Source organism: Macaca fascicularis, chromosome 19, assembly GCF_037993035.2.
Source record: "Macaca fascicularis isolate 582-1 chromosome 19, T2T-MFA8v1.1".
NCBI classification, from domain to species: domain Eukaryota; kingdom Metazoa; phylum Chordata; class Mammalia; order Primates; family Cercopithecidae; genus Macaca; species Macaca fascicularis.
In genome coordinates, this window is record NC_088393.1 from 6,374,720 (window position 1) to 6,398,009 (window position 23,290).

At 46.4% G+C, this 23,290-nt stretch overlaps 2 protein-coding genes across 12 annotated transcripts in view; one reads left to right on the forward strand and one right to left on the reverse strand.

The window, feature by feature from the left end:
* The window catches only part of SAFB2 (scaffold attachment factor B2), a 36,674-nt gene extending 23,748 nt beyond the window's left edge, over positions 1-12,926 (reverse strand). For 2 of the 4 annotated variants that reach the window (XM_005587612.4, XM_045378884.2), the window contains exons 1-9: positions 12,659-12,926; positions 11,444-11,531; positions 6,536-6,600; positions 6,246-6,449; positions 3,598-3,660; positions 2,669-2,696; positions 1,251-1,761; positions 772-821; positions 134-234 (exon numbers count right to left, since the gene is read on the reverse strand). In XM_005587612.4, coding sequence (XP_005587669.3) covers positions 134-234; positions 772-821; positions 1,251-1,761; positions 2,669-2,696; positions 3,598-3,660; positions 6,246-6,449; positions 6,536-6,600; positions 11,444-11,531; positions 12,659-12,844 — 1,296 coding nt within the window. In that variant the 5' untranslated portion in view covers positions 12,845-12,926. The remainder of the gene's footprint in view (positions 1-133; positions 235-771; positions 822-1,250; positions 1,762-2,668; positions 2,697-3,597; positions 3,661-6,245; positions 6,450-6,535; positions 6,601-11,443; positions 11,532-12,658) is intronic. The other 2 variants (XM_074025449.1, XM_074025448.1) reach the window with 1 other exon arrangement.
* Positions 12,927-13,231: 305 nt separating this feature from the next.
* SAFB (scaffold attachment factor B) overlaps positions 13,232-23,290 on the forward strand; it is a 46,149-nt gene continuing 36,090 nt past the window's right edge. For all 8 annotated transcript variants that reach the window (XM_005587617.4, XM_005587619.4, XM_005587618.4 and 5 more), the window contains exons 1-2: positions 13,232-13,522; positions 16,507-16,591. In XM_005587617.4, the coding sequence (XP_005587674.1) occupies positions 13,334-13,522; positions 16,507-16,591 (274 nt within the window). In that variant the 5' untranslated portion in view covers positions 13,232-13,333. The remainder of the gene's footprint in view (positions 13,523-16,506; positions 16,592-23,290) is intronic.

Below are 23,290 nucleotides of genomic sequence, written 5' to 3' on the forward strand. Positions count from 1 at the left end.
TCCTGGACTCAAGCAATCCTCCTGCCTCAGCCTCCCAAACTGCTGGGATTATAGATGTGAACCACTGCACCCGGCAGTTTCCTTTTTAACTCTGATCATCACAGTGGATGGTATGAGGCAAGGGAAGGCATACCTTCCCATACTTGCTGAAAAGGTTCTTGAGATCCGTAGCTCGTGTTGTGGAGGACAGCCCGCTGACCCACAGGTTCCGACCAGAACTGCTGCCAACTCGACCTGGCACGAGAGGGAGATTCTTAGGCATCAACCCAAGGCCTAACAGGAAGCACAACCATTCTTAAGAGCGCAGCCCTCTTTAAAAGCCCTAATGACGCCCAATCCCAACTGTTGACTCAAGAATTTAATGCACACACACATGCCAACACACAGAAGGCAGAAAATCTGGACAGCAAAAACTGAGTTTTCTTACTCAAGGAATAATCATGCCCATGTCAGTTATGCACTGAAATGTCTTTTGATGATCAGATCTCATCCAAGACAGCAGTCTCTAAAGTCCATGAAACAGTCTTCAATGAGCAGAATTATTCCTTTCTTGTGCTTTTCACTATCCCATAAATGACAACCACAACAGAAATATAAAATGCAGATGCTTGCGAACTTCTAAAACTAGTCTCTCAAGAAACCATTAGGTGGTTGATTCCAGTAATCCATAATAAAACAAATTACTGGATCCAAAGTGTGGATATCTGCACGCCCCTCCTCCCAAAATAAGGGATCCAAACATGGCTCCCTACCACATAAGTTAAATCATACCTTTTTCATCTTTAATGATTGGCTTTATATCTTTTTCTTCCTTAAAAGAGCTAGAGACAAAAGTTAATGTTACTCATACAGGAAAAAAACGAAAGAGAACAAAACTAAAAATATGATTATGTGCTAAAACTGAATACCTACCAGAAAATTAGTCTGAAATAAAATTTTAACAGACACCTCTGCAAGCTTATATTGGAAAATCTGACCCCAAAAATACAATGTCAGATTTGTAAAAGTCAATTCGATTTAGCTGAAGATAACGATTAACAATTTAAGAACACAACCATGATAGGTTGAGAAAAAGAAAAAGAATTGAATCACCCATTAAAAACACACAGAGAAACAAAACATTCTTTAGAAGCAAAACTACAATTTCGTCAGTCTGGCTGGCCAATTGCAGAAAAAAACAGCTTATGTGTGTCATTAAATGACCAATGAAAAGGAGATAGCGTCTGGTCTAAAACTGAGAAAAAACAAACCTCATTTTCTGATCAGCGCCCTCACTGGTTGAGGACTCTTTAGGAGCCGGAGGGACTTCATTACAAGCTTCAAAATCAAACTTCCTCCCGCCGTCTTTGCTATCTCTGGCTTCTGGGCTTGCGGCTTCCGTGGGTGCTTCCGCGAGCTCCTCGCTAGAGGCCTCCGCGAGCTCGGAGGCCGCACTACTCTGCTCAACTGCCGGCTCTAGCCCTACAGGCTCACAGTCCGTCCTCTCGCCATCGCCTGGCTGCTCCGCGGGCTCCCTTTTCACTACCGCTAACAGGCTGTCTGCCTTGCTCGACTGAGCGTGTGCTGTTGACTCGCTGGCCAAATCTAAATCACCCTCTTCCGGATGGGCGCTGTCAAATAGGTCCTCTTCCTCCGCAAGCTTTCTGTCTGGCCCCACGCTACTTGTGTCCTGTGCAAATGGCTGCTCCAGCTCGGAACTTTCTTCTTTTACTGGCTCAGATTTACAAGTTTCCCCCAAAATGTCGAGTATTTTCTCATTTTCTACGGATTTAACAGGAATAGAATGGCACAAGGTTTAATTACCAGGGAAATAAAGCAATCACAAATGTGGAACTGGCACGGCTGCCACACTAACACGAAGAGAACTGCTAGCTACACAGAGATTGGAAAACCCGCGGGTACACAAAGTTATACTGGTTACACTACCTGCGCTGCGACCGCCTCTAGGTAAGCCTCTACGCTACACGGAAGAGAAAAGGCCCCCACAGATTTAAAAACCTACAACCACGCGGCTGCTTCTCAACAGTCTTCTTCGAGTTTTTGTTCAAGTCTGGGTCTTCTGACTGATTTTCCAATGTCCAAGGTGCTGAACCGAATGCAATCACCATTCAACGACAGCTCAATTTCCAAATTTCTTTGAATTTCTTTTAACAGAACAATCCAATATGAAAATCAGAATCTCTTCTGACGGTGGGAGATAAACGCAGTCCGGAAGGGGAATAATATGTTGAAAATTTTCACGAAGAAACTCTGTTTCCTCTTCTGGAATCCAGTCACTTCTCAGGTGGTAAGTGCCCTGACAACAGCTTTTTCCTGCCTTAACTGCGTTAATCAAAACGACTGCAGCAAAATATCACAAGATCTGTTTCATGTGTAGAAACACATGGAGGAATCATGGGGACAGGGGGAATTAAATGCCACTCTACGTGGTTAGAGATGAAAATAATCACTACATTGCACCAAATGTATTTGACCTCAAGAAGCCAGAATGGCTCTTCCACAGATCTGGTGATACGAATGGGTTTCCAATCTCTGATCCTTGTATGATCTGGATTGTCCACCATTAGAGCAATTTACAAGATCATAACACAACTTAAAATATAGGCAGCTTTAAAATAATAGCGTGAAAACTTTCAAACCATAACTGTCGTGTTTCTCTTATCAGTACCTGGCTCCAAAAGAGATTCTTCAATGTCCTATTTAAAAAAGAAAAAGCAAATCCACAAGTCACTTTAAACACGGGGCAGATACATTTCACCAACAAATACAGCTTTCAATCATCTGTGAAAAAATGCCTGTTTCCACAAAACTTTCTCCTCTCCAAAAAATGTATTCCATGCTACAATAACTTGATGAAAACCAGTTCATTTTGCCAGTTCCTCTGGTAACAGCAGGTCCCTAGTGATAACAGTCTGTCTGATTCTCCCGAGTCTGGGCCCCACACAGACGTGCCACTCACCCCACGACCAAGCTGACCTAGTGGCTGCTGCAGCTGGCAAAGACCCCCTTTGTCAGAGGAGAGGTCACAGTGGATTTAGGAAAAAAATACTTTTCCCAACATAAACTTATTCTGTTAAAACAAAATGATCTCTCTACTCTGCTGAAAACCTCTTCCAACATCTGGCTCACTTAGGACAATAGGTCCAATCCTTCTGGTAGCCCAGACTCAGCGAGGTGGGCCCGGCTGCTCTGCAACACCCTCTGGCTTCTCCTCAACCCTGTGTGCTCCCCTCTCTCTTCTGCATCAGAGCCACCCCCCACACTTTCTGCTCCAAATTCTTCTTTCCCTCTTCAACCTATCCGTCAGACCTCAATTCAGACAGAACTTCCTCTGGGAAGAGTTCCAGGCACTTCTGAAGTCCAACCACCACACCTGCTCCCTCATCACACGTCTTTCTCCCTTCTGGTTACATACTTGGTTTGATCCCACTGCCCCTGCTAGATGGCCAGCCCTGAAACTACTTCTGTTCTGCTAACCTCTTAACCCCAGTATCCAGCACAGTATCATTTCCTTATACATACACACTGCTCTTTCACTGTGGAACATCAACCACTTGTTTAACATTCCCAGTGATGCAGAACCAGATGGTAACTTACCGGAGTTACTTTGAAGTTCAACGATGAAGTTTCCGAAGTGTTCTTGAATCCTTCCCCATCCACCTGAAAAACAAAATGGAAGATGACTTTGTGGAAGCTGGAGCTGTGAAAACCAAGGCCAACACCTCGCTTAGGCAACCTGTGTGTCTGTTTCCCTCACAGCACCTTTTGCCATCTAAAAGTCTACTGTTGGGTCATTCAGTTCAGCGCTTGCCTCTCCGCCAGAACACACACTCCACGCCTCTGCTCCACCAGCGTCTCTGGCAGTGGCCTGCAGGGGGGTATGCTGCCCTGTCTGTACTGGGTGAATGAACGAATCAATTTCCCAGGCAGTTTCTAAGTACTGGTGATTAACACATAACCATCCAACCACAGGATTTCTAAAGCAGAACTCAAAAATGATAAACTGTGCTCCTCCAATTTCACTTGGCAGCAATACTCTTAAGGTAACACTCACCGGGCACTTTCTCCTAGCCTACTTTATTCATTCATTCGTTTGAGACGGAGTTTCTCTCTTGTTGCCCAGGCTGGAGCAATGGCGCGATTGGCTCACTGCAATCTCCGCCTCTCGGGTTCAAGTGATTCTCCTGCCTCAGCCTTCTGAGTAGCTGGGATTACAGGCATGTGCCACCACGCCCGGCTAATTTTTTTGTATTTTTTAGTAGAGACAGGGTTTCACCATGTCCAGGTTAATCTTGAACTCCTGACCTCAGGTGATTCACCCGCCTCAGCCTACTAGAGTGCTGGGATTACAGGCGTGAACCACCACGCCTGGCCCTCCTAGCCTATTTTATTAAAAACAAACATTTAACTTGGTCATTTTCTCTCTTTACTACATGCCAAACAAAAGAAAAACTTGTTATCACCAAGTTTTACTAAATTTGAAGCTCTTAAGTGAACTACAAAAAGATCACTCCCAAGTATTTTCTCTTTTCCTTTTCTAGATTTGAACCCATGACCTGGATGCCTCCATTAACTGAGAAATACACACTCTGAAAATAATAAACACACAGCAGCACCAGGCTGAGAAAGGCAGCTAATCAGTTCCTCAGTGCTGCCCTAGATCAAAGGAGGATAAATTTGGAGGCAATGACTTTTGACCGTAAGGTTTAAGGTTCAGTCCTACGGAGGCATTTCCACCCCCAAGCTAAAAGCTGCAATGCCTTAAGGAAGTAAAACCACCTACTGGGCACATGACGTCAGATTAAAATGAAGATCAGCTTGAAGACAGTGATGGCTTGTGGTATTTGAACAGCCCCACCAGAGAGCTCTATGCCAAAACACTAGAAGTGAAAAGCTGGGAAAGCCCTAAGCAAAGGTCCTCCTTTACATACAAGGATGCTCAGTCAGTCCCTTTGGGGAGCATGGTTGGTACTTGTCTTCATTGTACTTTACATCTTTTAATGTAACTGCTTAACCTTGCTTAAAACATTAACAGGCCAGGCGTGGTGAATCACACCTATAATCCCAACACTTTGGGAGGCCAAGGCAGGCGGATCACTTGAGGTCAGAAGTTTGAGACCAGCCCGGCCAACATTATGAAATCCTGTCTCTACCAAAAAATATAAAAAATTAGCCCGGTGGCTGGGTGCAGTGGCTCAAGTGTGTAATCCCAGCACTTAGGGAGGCCAGGGCAGGCAGATCACAAGGTCAGGAGATGGAGACCATCATGGCCAACATGGTAAAACTCCATCTCTACTGAAAATACAAAAAAATTAGCTGGGCGTGGTGGTGTGTGCCTGTGGTCCCAGATAGGAGGCTGAGACAGGAGAATTGCTTGAACCCAGGAGGCGGAGGTTGCAGTGAGCCGTGATCTTGCCACTGCACTCCAGCCTGGGTGACAGAGTGAGACTCCTCTCAAAAACAAACAAGCAAGCAAAAACCAAAAAAACACAACATTAAGAGGAATATCTCCATGATGAGATTAGAAACCATTTCTGAGCTGGGTGCGGCATTACACCTGTCATGCCAGCACTCTGGGAGGCTGAGGCGGAAGGACTGCTTGAGCTCAGGGGTTCAAGATCAACCTGGGTAACCTAATGATCTCTAAAAAAAAAAACTTTTTTTTAATTAGCTGGGCATGGTGGTTCAGCGTAGTCTCAGCTCTGCAGGAGTGCTTGAACCTGGGAGGCTGAGGCTGCCGTGAGTTATGATCACAACACTGCACTCCAGTCTGCACAAGCGAGCAAGACCCTGTCTCTAAATAAATAAACCGTCTTTTTTGTTTCTTAAAACTATTTTTTACAGGGAAAAAACTTACTGGGCACTGTGGCCTGTGCCAATAAGCCCAGCTAGTCGGGAGGATCACTGGAGCCCAAGAGTTCAAGACCGGCCTGGGTAACAGTGAGACCCCATCTCAAAAAACGAAAATCTTTTATGTCAGAGCTTTCTATTTTATGACTTACCACATGCTTTCAAAGTGTCTCCCAGCCAATTATAAAAACACTCCCCAGTACTACAGAAAAGCTATCTATTAGTTAATCCCTGACCTACACAGCGTTTAAATGGACATGGTTTAACAGCAGGGTTTAGACACTGAACTATGTGTTCACGGCGGTTTAGCTGTGTTCTCCCTCACATGAGCAGCACGCAAGCGCCAGGTGCCTCGGGGCTACGGGCACAACCCGCTGTGTCTCCAAGTTACCTACAGCATGCTCTGGGAGCTGAGCCGGAAGCTGTCTCAGCTGTGCAGCCACGTATTCTTTACTATCACAAAAGGAATCGAGAAGACTGTCCGCGCCATCCTCCCCAAAATCTGGAGCACTGCTATTCTCCACTTCAGTTTCGTCTAGCACACTCATGTCCATCATGCCCATATTCTGAAGGTTCTCCAGACTTGCTTCCATGTCCTCCTGTAAAGAGGAAAAAGAGTCGTTAACAACCACCTGGACCAGGACAGGGAGCTGCTGCTTGTCGTCTCTACCCTGACATCACTTACCTGCCCGTCTCTGGAATCATCTTCCAGGCCGTTATCTTCTGTGCCTTCCTCCTCCATCTTCAGTCCTAATTACAGAATAATTGTTCAATCAGATAACACTCAAGTTCTACCTCATAATTAGTTTATGCAGAATAGATTTCAATCTTAGAACAGAACACATTATAAGAGAAACTAAGTCTCCCTTCTTTTGTCACACATAATTTTGTCTCAATTTGTTTTCCTTTTTTTTTTGAGATGGAGTCTCACTGTGTCGCCCAGGCTGGAGTGCAAGTGGCATGATCTCAGCTCACTGCAACCTCTGCCTCCCGGGTTCAAGCGATTCTCCTGCTTCAGCCTCCCCAGCAGCTGGGACTATAGGCGTGTACCACCATATCCAGCTAATTTTTCTATTTTTAGTAGAGACGGGGTTTCACCATATTGGCCAGGCTGGTCTCGAACTCCTGACCTCGTGATCCACCTGCCATCGTCTCCCAAAGTGCTGGGATTACAGGCGTGAGCCACGCCGCCCGGCCTCAATTGGTGTTCTAAGTAATACATCAATAGGGAGATGAAAATTAGGATTCCTGTTAGATTATCAGAGTAGTCTGATTTACCACAAAATATCTAAAAGTTTCCATATATTTCAAAAACACTCCAAACCTAAGAAAAAAAATCACAAAAAAATGAACAAAGGATAAAAACAGGCATTTTGAACCAACAACGACAAAAAAATACAATACCCATCTAGTAACCAAAGAACTGCAACATAAAATATTGAGTTAGTGATTTGCTGGCTCTCCCTATATTCTACCCATTTCAAGTAGGTCTTTGTCATTTTTCAGCTCAAAAACTTTTTCCCCCCAAGGCAAAAGGCAAAGGCTGCCATAAAGTTGAGAATCATCCTGGGTTTTGTGACCACAAAATAACTATTTGATAGAATTCTGCTAGGTATTGCAAAAGGAGGCTGGAGGGGATCAAGAGAGGAAACCTTGAGAATAAACTTGAGGTTCCATATTTATCAAAAACCTCACTAATGTGCATACCCTTTATTCCAGGAATTTGAGTCTTAGGGTATCTGACAAGGAGTTCGAAACATAGATATCTGTCCTACTGTACCTGTTAAACACCCAAAAGGGAAACAGATTACAGCACATTTTCATTCAGATGTGGTTCACAACCGGGGGGAATGGCTGGCAATGTCTGGAGACACTGTTGGTTGTCATGACTTGGGAGAATGCCATTAGCATCAGCAGCTAGTGACACTGGTCACGACCCTACAATACAAAGGATAATCCCCAACCACAGAGAATTATTCGGCCCAAATTGTCAATAGCGCCAATACTGAGAAACCCTGTGGGACACCATCCAATGTCTCACAATGTTTAAAGAACGTATGCTTTTAAAGAATATTTAATGAAACAGAAAAAATGCCCACAGTGTGGGCACGGTGGTTCACGCCTGTAATCCCAGCACGTTGGGAGGCTAATGAAGGTGAATCGCTTGAGCCCAGGAATTAAGAGACAAGTTCGGGCAACACAGTGAGACCTCATCTCCATCAAAAATACAAAAATTAGTCAGGCATGGTGTTATGCACCTGTACTCCCAACTACTGGCGAGGGTGAGGTGGGTGAGTGCTCTGGGCCTGGGAGCTTGAGGCTGCCACGATCATGCCACTGCCCTCCACTCTGGGCAATAGAGTAAGACTGTGTTTCTCTCACACACACACCCATAAAGAAAAATCAAACAGAAAAAAAGATACACGTTTCTTAAAAGCCGGTGTCTATTTGTATCCATGCGAGCGTATATGCGAGGATGTTTATAAAATCCGGGTGGATAAGGCTAAGATAATCACCAACAATAGTTAAAATACTCAGGGGTAAGATGAGAGAGAATTTTATTTTCACATGCATACTTTTTACATTTTCCAAATTATCTAAAAGTATTACTTCCAAAAATTGTTCAAAAAAGAAAAACATAAAAAACCTGCAGGGTCTACAACTTAAGAGTCTCACTCACCACTGTTATCAATAATCACTCAAGAAATGCAGTTTAATTGCATGTCTCGCAACGTGAGCTTTTTCCAGTCTATCACTTAAGACGCCTAACAACACTAGCAGGTTTTATGATCTGCGTTTGACACACGAGAATTTGGTTGGGCTCCAAAGCTGGCACTCTGAAACTCAGCTGTCCCACTTCCCATGACATCTAAACACAGCATTTCCTTTTGAAATACGTTGTCTAAAACTGTTTGGTAATTGCACCCAATTTCTAGGCCCTAAATAGTAGCCTGCAGTGCCCACATAGGACGGAAATAGGAGAAATGCTGACCAAGGAGCATCACCGAAAAGCTAATGTGGCGTAGACAGGCGACGCCCCAATCCCCAGCACCTGGCATTGGCCAACGAAAAGCTGCCGCTGTCAGGGACACAGATGTAAGAAAATCCAACTTTAATCCCACATGGTATCTAAAACTTAAATTTTTAATCCAGGTTTTATTTTTTCCAAACCCACCTACAATGTTGCCTAGAACTCCTAATTTTGGTGAAGACTCTTACTCTGATTTATAATGAGGACACTTTCTCTCAACAAGTTTGGCTGCTTCAATTCTTGCAACAAAGCAGTTACTGGTGAGTTCCCAGAATGAGTCCAACTTTGGACTCAACTGAACGCTGCTGCATAGTGCTCGAAAAGAAAAGTAATTGAGTGTCTCCTGATCTAACAGCTGTATGTAATAACAGGCCCCAACTGCAACCACAAAGTCCTAAGGCACTTGCGCTTTATCCATTAGCCAGGTGCCCTGACACCTCTAGAGAACATCAGCAGCTCAGGATGGAAGATGAGGCCCGCAGGGGATGAGCTCCACCTGAAGACCTGGGCTCTCTCTGGGCTTGGTTACTTCTCTGAAAAAGGAATGGGAAGCTATCAGAAGCCCTTCTAATCCTCACTAGAGCTGAGGCTACATATATCATTTTTAAAGCAACAGACGAACTTTATCATCCAAGCTTTCCTGTCAAAACACTAACTCCAAGTAGTTTTGAATCGACCTAAGCTTTAATCTAGGCATTCAGGCAGGTCTTCAAAGCACTCAGCTAAAGTTTAGTTTTTCTAATGATGCAAAGATCATTAGAAATGATCCCTGCTAGGCCAAGCATGGTGGCTCATGCCTGTAATCCAAGCACTTTGGGAGGCCCAGGCGGGTGGATCACCTGAGGTCAGGAGTTCGAGACCAGCCTGGCCAACATGGTGAAACCACGTTTCTACTAAAAATACAAAAAATTAGCCAGGCATGGCAGCGGGCGCCTGTAATCCCAGCCTCGGGAGCCTGAGGCAGGAGAATCGCTTGAACCCGGGAGGCAGAGGTTGCAGTGAACCCAGACGGCACCACTGCACTCCAGCCTGGGCAACAAGAGTGAAACTCCATCGCAAAAAAAAAAAAAAAAAAAAAAAAATTCCCTGTTAAATTCCTGCTAAAAGCCAAGGATAGTTTGAGTAAGTCTTGAACTTTACAGTTTTAAAATGAGCACCTACATAAAAAAACTTTTAAACTTTATTGTTAAGCAGTTTTCCCAACCATTAAAAAAAAAAATTCAGATCATGCATAAGTTAACACCTAAAGAGAAGAGATAAACTGTATTTCCTGCTGTAGACCAGTTTCTCACATTCTGAATCTGCACAGGCAGTCAGGCCTTCTAGCTGAAATACTGACAGTCAGAAGAACAATAAAAACACATCCATGTTTCAAAAGTAAACTTTAACTTCAAGCTCTTATGCAACCTAACTAAAAGATTTAACCTTTCAAACCACACGCACACGTTTTAAACAGTTAATGTGTTATGAAACACATTAAGAAAAAGCTGTTAAAAAAACAACTAAATTGTTAAAAATGCACAATTTCTATTTTCTAAGCACCGATCCTCCACTGCCTGAATTTAGCACTTTTCCAAGAAAACAGGCCCCCTGCACAGAAAACCTAAATTATATTATAATATTATTATAATATAATAATATAATAAGGATAAATTACATTATCCTTATCACCATAAAACCTAACAATGAGGACAATACCAATTGGGATATTCAAAGCTTCAAACTTTTATGGAATTCAATGCTTCCAAAAATAACTGGTATCAGCCATAAACAGGAATGAAGTATCAATACATGTTGCAACACAGATGAACTTTAAGCATTACGTTAAGTGAAAGCTGATACAAATGGCCATATGTTATACAATTCCATTTACATGAAATATCCACAATAGGCAAATCTATGCCGACAGAACATGGATTAGTAGTTGCCAGGGGCTGGAGGGAGAAAAGTAAGGCAACTAACTTCTAAAGAGGACCGGGTTTCCTTTTGGGGCGGTGAAAATCCAGAAGAATACGGTGGTGGTGGACGCAGAGCCTTGTGTATGCACTAGGAAGCACTGAATTGCACACCTTAACCTGATAAATTTAACGGTCCTGTGAATTAAATCTTCACATTCAAAAACCGTAATAGTAAAAAAATAGGCTGAGTGCAAGTACCCCAACAATCTATTCTGGACCCTAGCAAAGCTGAGTTTATTCAGTCTCGGATTGGTGTCCTTTTCCTTGCTTAATTAAGACCTCTTTTTTGAACCAGGAAGGAACATTTGGTTCCTCAGACCCGTAGAAGTAGCTTTAAGAGCTTGTCTTTCTCTAGTTGACTTTTAATCCCAATGGCAGAAGCTGAAACGTTTTTCGTGTATTTTAACTGCACTTGGCACCCGTACATCCCTGTGCCCTTGACACAGCTACTTGTTAGGTGGTGATGAGCAAAGCTAACTCTTAGTAGGAGACACCGAGGACCAGAGAAGTTCTCCCAGCCTAGAGGGCGGGAAGAGCACGACACACCATTTCTCTAAATTCTCTAAACACTCAAGCCCCAGGCATCATATGTACAAGTAAATACCTTTAACACATCTCTTGGCTGACTTCTTGCTGCTGGCTTCTAACTCGATGCCAATTTCATCAGGATCTTGCCCCTCTTCTTTAACCGCCTATTAGGGACAGATGAGTTTTACAACTTGATTAAGAGCTGCAGGGCACACACTGTTCCTTACAAGTAACAACCTCCCATGAAACAAAGGCAAACACGTCCTTGTAGAGAGCAACTCCGGGTCAGCTATCTGGGCCGCAAGCCCAAAAGGCGGAGGAGGAATCCCGCACAGCTTGGGTCTCTCTGGGTCCAAATGACAAAGGAGAGGGAGGCTGCGAGCAGGAGCTCCAGAACTGGGGTCAAGGACCAGTTCCAAAACGGCAACTCAACTCGACACTGCCCAACCTTCGACTTTAAAGTTATGTGATGGGACAAATCAGAACAGAGAGGCTGCACTTGGCCCGGCCTCGGTGAAGGGCTGGCCACCGCTGGTGAGGAGGAACAGCAGCCACCCTGGGGAAATTCAACAGGTCCCTCAGTGCCTGCCACCTGCCGGGTCCAGGACTGGGCACCCACAAGCTCCCTCCCTATGCTGAAGGAGTTTGTTCCAGTTGCGGAGACAGACAATCCCCAACCACTTAATATCTTGCATTTAGCCCCTGCATTCAGCGAGGTACGACATAAACGCAGAATGAGCTGGCAAGGAGGTGGGGCGGCGCATTAGGGAGGGCGCTCAGGAAGGTGATGTCTCAGGCACACCCGAAATGACAAGGGGCCGGCCACGAGATCTGGGGGACACGGGTGGACAGCTCCGTAAATGCTAAGGCCCTGGGGCAAGAACAAGCACCGCCCCCTTTCCTGTAAAAGCTCAGGAGTCCGCCAGACACCCATTCTCCGGAGAAGGAAACTGAGGCACAGAGAGAAAAGCACCTGCCCAAGGTCACAGAGCCAAGGCTCGAAAGGGAGACCCAGGAGGGGTCCCGGGGCCACCCTGGTAGCCGAGAAGACCGGACGCTGAGCGCGCTTAAAGAGAAAAGGTGGAAGGAGAATAGGAAGGAAGGCACAGAGAGGGGCGGTAACGGGCCAAGGTCACACAGCCGGCCCCCTGGGTGCCCGACACCTCGAGTCGGGGTCGGCCAAGACGCGGGTCGGACCCGGGGCGCCCCGGGTCCGGGAGCCGCGGTGACAGGCACTGGCGGGGGCGTGCCCAAGCCTCCTGCGCCACCCCCGAGCCCCGCGCCGCCTCACCTTCTTGAGCCGCTCCATCAGGACGCTCTTGTTGCCGCCCGTGTCTAGGTTCCGCTTCTTCAGCTCCGCCCGCAGATCGATCACCCGCAGCTCGCTGAGTCGCCTCGTCCCAGTCTCCGCAACGCCCGGGCCGAGAGCAGCCGTGCCAGGGCCCGAGTCGCCCGACCCGGGCAGAGTCTCCGCCATCGTCACGTTCCCGTCGCCGCCACCGACTCAGCCGCACACCGCCGGCAGCTGGAGCGGCTCTGAACACAAAATGGCGCCGCCTAAGAGGAAAACGCACTCGTTTCCTCCCGCCCCGCTTTGCGGCCGCGCACGCGCACGCGCACCGCCTCACGAGCGCACTTAGCAGCAAGGACGCTCGCGCGTCGACCAACCGCGCGTTCACCGGCACCACGCGCAGGCGCCGAATCTGCAGCTCGCATGCGTCCCGGCAGTTCCCGGCGGGAGGCTGGAGAGACGCAACGCGACTGCGCACATCCCCGCGTTGTTCTCACTGCGCATGTGCAGTTGCAACCGGGATAGTCCAGCTTGCGCTTGGTGCGCCTGCGCAGAAGCGAGGCGCGCCGGGGCGACTGGAGCGGTTCCCTCGCAGGCGGCGCCATTTTGTGCTAGGAGCCTGATAAAACCGGCCCGGTTCTGTGGAAAGTGGGCGGCGGAGCCAGGGTCCCTGGAATGGCGGAGACTCTGTCAGGCCTAGGCGATTCTGGAGCGGCGGGCGCGGCGGCTCTGAGCTCCGCCTCGTCAGAGACCGGAACGCGGCGCCTCAGCGATCTGCGAGTAATCGATCTGCGGGCGGAGCTGAGGAAACGGAATGTGGACTCGAGCGGCAACAAGAGCGTTTTGATGGAGCGGCTGAAGAAGGTGGATTTGGGGCCCCGAGGGGGGGGGCACAGGGTGGGTCTGGGATCCTCTTGGCCGCGACGGTGGCTCGCGGGCCCTGGCGTCCGCCGCCGGCCCCGTTCGCGGCCTCCCCGGACCTGGTGTTCTCGCGTCCCCTGGCTCTTCCCAGGCCCTGGCGAGAGTCCCTTGGCCGGCTGGGCCTGGGTTCAAATAGTAACGCCGCATTGGGGCCGGGAGAACCAGAAAAACGGCGCGCGTGCAGGAGAAGCGGTGACGGGTGACATCGTCCCCCGAGAGGAGGGTTCTCCCCTCGTCTCGTCCCCGCCTCCGTACCTGGAGGGGAGACCCTGAAACGTTCACTTCCTAGGCGAGGGGAAGGGACTCGGCCAAGGTCACACGGCCGAGGACGGGCGGCGTCGGGATTTGAACCCAGGCCGTGGGATTCCTGGGCCTGCTGCTTGGTTTCCCCTGGGAAGAGATTTTGTGACCCACGGGGGACCGACCAGCCTGAATCGGGGCAGATTTTCAAAGGAGACACCCGTGGGACAGACTCAAAGGGAAAAATAGAAAAAACGACCACAACCCCGTTTTCCCGTTTTGCCGGTACTCGCCCGGTGAAGTAACAGGGCAGGAAGGAAAAGTGGGATTGACGATAGCGACCCGAAATGTGAAATGAGGGGAGACCCGGGGTGGACTTTAAAACCAGCCTCAGAACTGCCCGGGAGGCGGGCAGAGCCTGGGCTTCCCCTGGTCCATCAGTCTCTCTGGACTCGGGAACCCTGCCAGCTCTCCGTGGCCTGATCTTGGGCATAGAAGACCTTGAACCCCTTCTGAGTCCTTTTTATTTTATTTATTTATTTTTTTCTCTCTCTCTGTAAGAAGAAAAAAAGCAATAGGACTTTGGTTTGGGGATTAAATAAGGTTGCGTGGAGCAGGCTTGGCGTGCTGCCTGGCGCATGTAAACACTCCGGTGTGTGGTTGCCATCACGATTCCCTTCTCCTCTCTGTGCCACCACGCGTCCTCATTTGCAGATCGGGGGCTCTAACGCCTACCTTGGGGGATTCAAAGGGATCCCTTGGAAAAGCAGAGAGTCAAGTAAAGGTTAGCCGCCTGCGGTTTCTTTATTCCTGTCGGTTTCTTTCTCTGCATTTCTTCCACCTGGCTACTCTGGGACCTCTCTCCTCTGTAGTCGCTCCGCCTGGCCGCCCACCCTCCCAGGCCCTGCAGGCAGTGGGGCTGGTGACGACATTCCACCATCCTGGCTCCGGAACTACGGAGATCGCGGGGCTTTATTATTAATTGGTGATGAGAAGTAGAGATTTTTTTTTTTTTCCCTGATGAGAAACCCTGGGCTCGAGTGGATAGTTGTCTTGGCCAGAGTCACATGGGCCTTTTAAAAGCTCAAACTTCGGTTTCTTTTCACTGTGGATTCTCTCTTTACTCAGACAAGGCAGGAAGTTCATTGATCTACATATTTACCCAGAGAAAACGCAGACAGTGGAGATTGGCGGCCTCCCATCAGCTAAGCCAAATTAAGAGGCTTTATCCTTTTTTTCTCCCGGGACGGTCCATAGGCCTGAAAAGCTGTTGTGATGGCACTGAACCTTCCAGTCAAGCTGGTGACTGAGATTTCCCATCACTCACTGTCATCTCTGAGAGCACAGATTTGTTCCTTCTTCCTTCTCCTTTTCATTTTCTTCAAGATGTAGTCCCAAAACACGAATACTGCCAGCCCATATCCCTGTCTGCTACTCACCCAAGCCAGTCTGGAGTTTTCTGATCTCGTTCTCTTCCCGTTTCTGTCATCCTGTTGTTGTCCCTTTCTTGGTTTATTTTTCCAGGAAGGGCAAAAGAGCAAAAGGGGGAAATGAAACACCTGCCTAGGGCATTGCTTCTTTTTTCCTAGTGGTGTTTCAGAATTGCCTGTCCCTGGGAAAAGGATGAGGGACTTGGTGATTGTACTTTTCCTTAATCCCAGGAAAGAACTTCAGTCCCTTTTCTGGCTTCTGAGAGGAGAGATTTTTGTTGCTGCTGGTAAAGATGAGTTGTGGAATCCCCAGGCCCTATCTCAATTCAGACTTACCCACCTGGGAAACTTCGAGGGTTCCAAACCTCTGCAAATAAAACAGTACATGAAATGATGTGAACAAAACTTGTGCTCATGGGACAGGAGAGTAAAGACTGGAAAAGTTACCAGTAAAACTTAACCTGAAGCTAAGTTTCTAGCAATGTCATCATGATTGACGTGTTCTGTACTGATGGCTTAGTTGATGCCAGGCACTGTGCTGAGGATGGGCATTGTTGAAGTGAATGACAGAGTCCTGGGGTGGGAGGCTGGGTGTGCCAAGAAATTGTTAATATCTTATGAGGCACAATCACGTAGTGGTTGAGAATGAGGTATTGGAGTCAGTCGTGAATGTACATGACGGGGATCGGATAAGGTCATGCATGTCGTGACTGGTCTCGTGTGTAACACACAGTAGGATCCCAACCAGTGAGTGTTAGTATTCCATCCACACAGTACTGAGTACAGGCACGGCGTGGAGGGAGTCCCTGGAGGGTTAAAGAGTATTTTGTGAGTAAAGTCAGAAGAAATTGGAGAGTGTGCCTTTCCCTTTTTGAGTTCTTCTGGGCTTAGGAAGAAGATGAACCAGATAAGCCTACTGTTTGTTGAGTGCTTCCTTTTCATGGCTAATAGAACCCTCACAACAGTCTTCCAGGGTAAGTACTATATTATTATTAGCCGCATGTTCCGGAGGAAGAAGCAAAAACTGAGCACCTAAGTAAACCCTCCTGGGACCACCCAGCTAAGAACTGGTGGCGTCAGTCGGTCTCCAGTGTAGAGCAAGATAACAGATGAGTGGATGGGCCACAGGCCCTGGGCGGTGAGGGCAGCAGCAGCTTTTTGATCTTAAAAATACAGTTTCCTTGTCACCTGAAGGCTCTCTGAAAACAGTGTGTGTGCTGACTTTTTGGATCAACTTTACTTTTCCCTTCTTTTTAGGCAATTGAAGATGAAGGTGGTAATCCTGACGAAATTGAAATTACCTCCGACGGAAACAAGAAAACATCGAAGAGGTCCAGCAAAGGTATGGAGGATTTCATAAGCAAGTTTCATGTTAAGTGCTTTCTTCAAAACAAATTCATTGCTAATGTGCCTCATGTACTTGTCTGTGCATTGGCCTTGTGAACCACTCTGAACTGGGAGCCTTCAGCGAAGCTTTGCATTTTCTTTAAAGATCTCTCTACTGTGTTTTGTTTCCTTGGTGTCTGGGAATTCCAACAGGATGGAAGGAGTATTTGCCCTTTATTCATTTTCCTCTGTAGATTGTCAGCAGTTCTTAAGTAAGGAGTCTTTCAGGAGTCAGTCACAGTGGCGTGTGCCTGTAATCCCAGGCGACTCGGGGCTGTGGTAGGAGGATCACATGAGCCTGGGAGTTCAAGACCAGCCTGGGCAACATAGCAAAACCCAACTCTACAAAAAAAAAACTTTTAAAAGGCCAGGTGTGGTGGCATGCATCTGTGGTCCCAGCTGCTTGGGAGGCTGAGCCGGGAGGATTACCTGACCCCCAGGAGGTTGAGATCAACTTGGGCAACACAGGGAGACCCCCATCTCCACCAAAAAGAAATTAACCAGGCATGATGGCATGCACCTGTGGTCCCAGGTACTTGGGAGTTTCAGGAGGGGGATCACTTGAGCCCAGGAGCTCAAGCCTGCAGTGACCTATGATTGCACCACTGCACTCCAGCCTGGGTGACAGAGCAAGACCCAGTCTCTTTAAAAAAAAAAAAAAAAATGCTGGGCACAGTGGCTCACACCTGTAATCCCAACACTTTGGGAACCCAAGGCAGGAGAATAGTTTCAATCTAGGAGTTTGAGACTAGCCTGGCCTGCCTCTATCCACCGCCAAAAAAAAGTAACTAGGCATCAAGACACGCCTGTTTTCCTAGCTACTTGGGAGGCTGAGGCGGGAGGATCATTTGAACCCAGGAGTTCAAGGCTGCACTGAGCTGTTATGGCACCACTGAACTCCAACCTGGAGTCCACAAAGTATTTAGGACTGCCCAAGCCTCCTGTTGCTTGGACTTGTAGAAAATAACATTCCTTTTAAATATCACGTGGCTCAAACAGAACTGTCACTTTAACATTTCTTTTAAAAACTGCTTATACAGTAAAAGTTACATTTCACATGACATGACTCTCACCATCTTACCCACATCTCTCTCGCCCATCCCCCACACTGTGCTTTGTTTGTGTGTCAGGCGCCAAACAAATGATTTACTCTCCTGGTTCTCTGTGACGTCGTCGCTGTGCCCACCCTTCCCCATCTGTCTGCCTTAGAGACCTAGTTCCTCAAAAGACAACTGATGCATCCCACCAATAGCAGCTCGTCTCCTTGGGTCCTCTGTCTTCCCGTGGCATAGTTCCTTATACCTTGGTTTAATATCTATGTCATCTTGCCTTCTGTCAAGACCAGATTGTTGAGGACTAGGGCTGTATCTTGTTTATGTTTCTTTCCCCTGCAATGGTTTAACTTGGTAACACTCAACTAATGGCTTAAGAATCAGCCAAGGTAGGGCGCCATGGCTCACGCCTGTAATCCCAGCACTGAGGCTGAGGCGGGCTGATCACCTGAGATCAGGAGTTCGAGACCAGCCTGGCCAACATGATGAAACCTCGTCTCTACTAAAAATATAAAAATTAGCCGGGCATGGTGGCGGGCACCTGTAATTTACCCCAGCTACTCGGGAGGCTGAGGCAGGAGAATTGCTTGAACCCGGGAGGCGGAGGTTGCAGTGAGCCCAGATCATGCCAGTGCACTCCAGCCCGGGGGACAGCAAGACTTCATCCCCACAAAAAAAAGAATCAGCTGAAGTTGGGCTTGTGGACCGAATGTTCTCTTGGTTCATGTAGAGTTTTCCCTATCTGAAATGCTTGTGACCAGAAGGGTTTCGTTTTTTGGATTTTTTTTTTTTTTTTTGAGACGGAGTCTCGCTGTGTCGCCCAGGCTGGAGTGCAGTGGCGCGATCTCGGCTCACTGCAAGCTCCGCCTCCCGGGTTCACGCCATTCTCCTGCCTCAGCCTCCGAGTAGCTGGGACTACAGGCGCCCGCCACCTCGCCCAGCTAGTTTTTTGTATTTTTAGTAGAGACGGGGTTTCACCGTGTTAGCCAGGATGGTCTCGATCTCCTGACCTCATGATCCACCCGCCTCGGCCTCCCAAAGTGCTGGGATTACAGGCTTGAGCCACGGCGCCTGGCCTCGTTTTTTGGATTTTGTGCAGTATTTTCATATGCATAATGAGATAATCTTGGGATTGGGACCCAAATCTAAACAAAAAATTTGTTTCTTCTATACTAGAAGATAATTTTATACCATATTTTTTATAATTTTGTGCATGAAACAAAGCTTTCGCTAACGTTTTGACTGCAACCCACCGCACATCAGGTGTGGAATTTGCTATTTGTGGCGATACGTCAGTGCTCAGAAGATTTCAGAGTTTCAGATAGGGATGCCCGACCTGTAATTGAAGGCCTGGTTCTTAGGGCCCAAAACTAAATGGGATCATAACTAATACTTGGTGGTGAAGTATTGAGTTTAAATATCTGAGAGGCGGGCCCCAGTGTCAGCCACAGTGTTTGGGGTAAGCGCTGGAGAACAGCAGAACGAAGTCACTTCTGTGGCTCATGATATATTGCATGTTTTTGCCTTTACTCAAGTAAACTTCTGCCAAGGGAAAGAGTCCTAGAAAACCAATGGGGAAAGAAATCGTAATAGGAAAAAATAGAGCCTGTGGATCTCTTTTGTTTTCCTTTTTCTTCTGATAAACGCAAGTACTTGTACTACAGGCTTTTGTTGCTCTTTTTGTTTTGTTTTTGAGATGGGTTTTCACTCTGTCCCTCAGATGGAGTGTAGTGGCGCAGTCATGGTTCACTGCAGCCTTTAACTCCTGGGCTCAAGCAGTGCTTTCACCTCAGTCCCCTAAAGCGTTTAGATTTCAGGTGTGAGCCACTGTGCCTGCCAGGTTTTAAAATACATGCATGGGAGTAAAAAGCAGAAGTTTCTTCACAGTCAGGGAACAGCCCACTACTAAAAGTTAAGCATACTTCTCCAGACTTTGTGTGTATGTATAATGTTTAAAAGTAAACTTAGGTCTGGGTTACAGAGCAAGACCCTGTGTCTAGAAAAACAAAAAATTAAAAGTCAGTGAGCCGGGCATGGTGGCACACACCTGTAGTCCTAGCTGCTAGGGAGGCCAAGGTGGGAGGATTGCTTAAGCCCAAGAAGTCAAGGCTGCAGTGAGTTGTGAGTGTGCTTCTACGCTCCAGCTTGGGCACAGAGTGAGAAAGGAAAAAAGTAAAGATAAGGGTATATACACACACCTGTATGCATATATTTTTCTCATTAAAAAACCCCGATCTTGCTGTACAAAATCTCATAATAGCCTGCTGTAACAGGCTAATAATCTTCTGTATGAGTAAATATAAGGCAATTTAGCCCATCAGTCTTTTTATTACTAGACGTTTGGAGATCTTTGTTTCCAGTTATCACTTGGTACTTCCAATGTTCAGTGTTTGCACAAACCAGAGATAAATAGCTTTGTGTGGTCAAAGTAATATAATTTTTGATAACTCAGTGAAAGGAAAATTCTAGAGTCCAAGGATATGGCCTTTTATTTTCACATAGCTAGTTTACAAATAGCTGTCCCAGCCAAGCTCAGTGGCTCACGCCTGTAATCCCAGCACTTTGGAAGGCTGAGGTGGGCGGATCAAAAGATCAGCCTGGCCAACATGGTGAAACCCCGTCTCTACTAAAAATACAGAAATTCGCCAGGTGTGGTGGTGGGCGCCTATAATCCCAGCTACTCAGGTGGCTAAGGCAAGAGAATAGCTTGAACCTGGGAGGCTGAGGTTGCATTGAGCCGAGAGCCTGGGCGACAGAGTGAGGCTGTCTCAAAAAAAAAAAAAAAACCAAAAAACTGTCCCAACAGTGGGTGAGAGTGCCTATTTCACTCAACTCAACATCAAACTTACCTTGTTTGCCTGTTAAATAGAAGAAAAGTATTTCATTGTATTTATCTGCATTTTTCTGCAGGTGAGACTTTCATTTGCATTTCTTCACAGATTATACTGCTTCTGCTTCTGATAATTGGACATTTGTGTTGTCTGAATGGCCTTTTCATGCCCTTTGCCGATTTCTGTGCTGGGTTGTTTGTCTTATTGAGTTAAAAGGACTCTATATAAAATGTTCCTATTGTTTTAATCTGTCATTTGATTCGACTTGTGGTATTTTGATCACTAGGCTTCTAGATTTTATGTTGTGCTTTAAAAGGACTTCTTTGCTTTTAAATTATAAAAAATAGGACTCTAAGGCCAGGTGCGGTGGCTCATGCCTGTAATCCCAGCACTTTGGGAGGCCAAGGCGGGTGGGTCACCTGAGGTCAGGAGTTCAGCACCAGCCTGGTCAACATGGTGAAACCCTGTCTCTACTAAAAATAAAAAAATTGTCTGGGTGTGGTGGCCGGCACCTGTAATCCTAGCTACTTGGGAGGCTGAGGCAGGACAATCACCTGAACCCAGGAGGCAGAGGTTGCAGTGAGTGGCGATCACGCTGTTGCACTCCAGCCTGGGCAACGAGTGAAACTCAGTCTAAAATATATATATTTTATACTATGTTATATATAGAGAGAATAAGATTTATGGTTTTATTTTTACATTTTACATTTGGAGGTTTAATTCATTTAGAATGTATTTTGCATGTGGTGTGAGGTAGTAGGGATCAAAATATGAAACATTTAGCCTGGGTGCAGTGGCTTACACCTGTAATCCCAGCACTTTGGGAGGCTGAGGTGGGCAGATCACCTGAGGTGGGCAGATCACCTGAGGTCAGGAGTTCAAGACCAGCCTGGCCAACATGGTGAAATCCCGTTTCTACTAAAAATACAAAAATTAGCTGGGCATGGTGGCGGGTGCCTGTAATCCCAGTTACTGGGAGACTGAGGCAGGAGAATCGCTTGAGCCTGGGAGGCCGATGTTGCAGTGAGTTGAGATTATGCCAGTTTACTCCAGCCTGGGCAACAGTGCAAGACTCTGTCTCAAAGAAAAAAGAAAAGAAACATTTGTCATCAGAAAGATCACTTCTGCCCCTCCCAGTGCATCTCCCCTCCCCTGCAAAAATAAAAGTCGCTGTTGTGATTACTTTCACTATTAGTTTTATCCGTTCTAGAACTTCATGTAAAATACTGGCAATACTAGCTCTTTTGTGTCTCATTTGTTGTTTTGTTTTGCTTCTTGTAATCAGTTTTATTCTAGAAATTTACAGTACATTTTGATATCTAATAAGGCAGGTCTATAAGTTTTCTTAATTATTTTCAACTACTTTCAACTATGATAAACCTATTGGTAGGTTTTATCAAGATTTTAACTGAAAATAGAGTGACCGCTGTAATGTATGAATTCAAAATGCTTTAAAATTACAGAAAGCGTATCTCAAGTAATCTCAGTACCCCTCCACAACTGATGTGTTTAGCAGACTCTTGAAATAATTATTAGGGGCTGTGCGAGATGGCTCTCGTCTGTAAGCCCAACAGTTTGGGACGCCGAAGCGGAAGGATCACTTGAGCCCAGGAGTTGGAGAGCAACCTGGGTGACATAGTGAGACCCCATCTCTACAGAAAATTAGAAAAATTAGTCAGGTGTGATGGCGTGCACCTGTAGTCCCAGCTACTCATGAGACTGAGGTTGGAGGATCGCTTGAGTCCAGGAATTTGAGGTTGCAGTGAACCATGATTGGGCTGTGATTGCTCTCCAACCTTGGTAACAGGGCAAGACCCTGTCTCAAAAAAATAAAATAATTACCAGGAAACTGAATTTATTTGTAGTGACATTATCACAAAGTACAAATTAATAGGATGTTTTATGGTGTTTGAGAATGTTTTGTAACTGGAGATGCAAAGTTGGCCTGTTTGCTTGGTTAAGTATTACCCAGTCCTGTGCTGCTGGCTTGTTTTGTTTCGTTTTTGTTCATTCTGGCAATTTCACACTTAATTAAGTTGCAAGAATAATGCAAGGAATTCCCATAAACCCTTTACCCAGAGTCCCCAAATGTTGCCATCTGACTACATTTGCCTTATCCTTTTCTCTCCCTGTATGTATATTTTTACTATGCCGCTTGGCAAGTTGCAAGGCGCATATGCCCCTTTGCCCTACATACTGCGGTAAAGCCAAGGATATTACCTAACTGTAGATGTCCAGATCAAGGAATTAGCATTGATACAATACTGCCATAATACTGCCATCTCGTCTTAGTCCTCATTTAGATTCAGTAGTTTGTTCTGATATAGTGTTCTCTGTAACTCAGACAAAAAATGTCCAGTCATGCATTGCATCAAGTCATCATGTTTCCTTAGTTTTCTTTAATCTTGAACACTTACACTTATTTTGTAGCTTTTAATCTTGAACACTTACACTTATTTTGTAGCTTGTTTTTCTATTTGAATTGTTTTGGGTTCTCCCCACCATAATAAGGATCAAGTTATACGCTTGTCAGAAATACACCAGACATGTTGTATTCCTGTTTTTTGTTTTGTTTTGTTTTGAAACCGGATCTTGCCCTGTTGCCCAGGCCGGAGTGCAGTTGTGCAGTCATAGGTCACTGCAACCCTGAATTTCTGTGCTCAAGCGGTCCTCCCACCTTGGCCTACCAAAGAGTTGGGATTACAGACATGAGCCACCACGCCCAGCCTATATTGTCATCAGAGTGTGCTATCCAGAGGCACATGCTGTTTG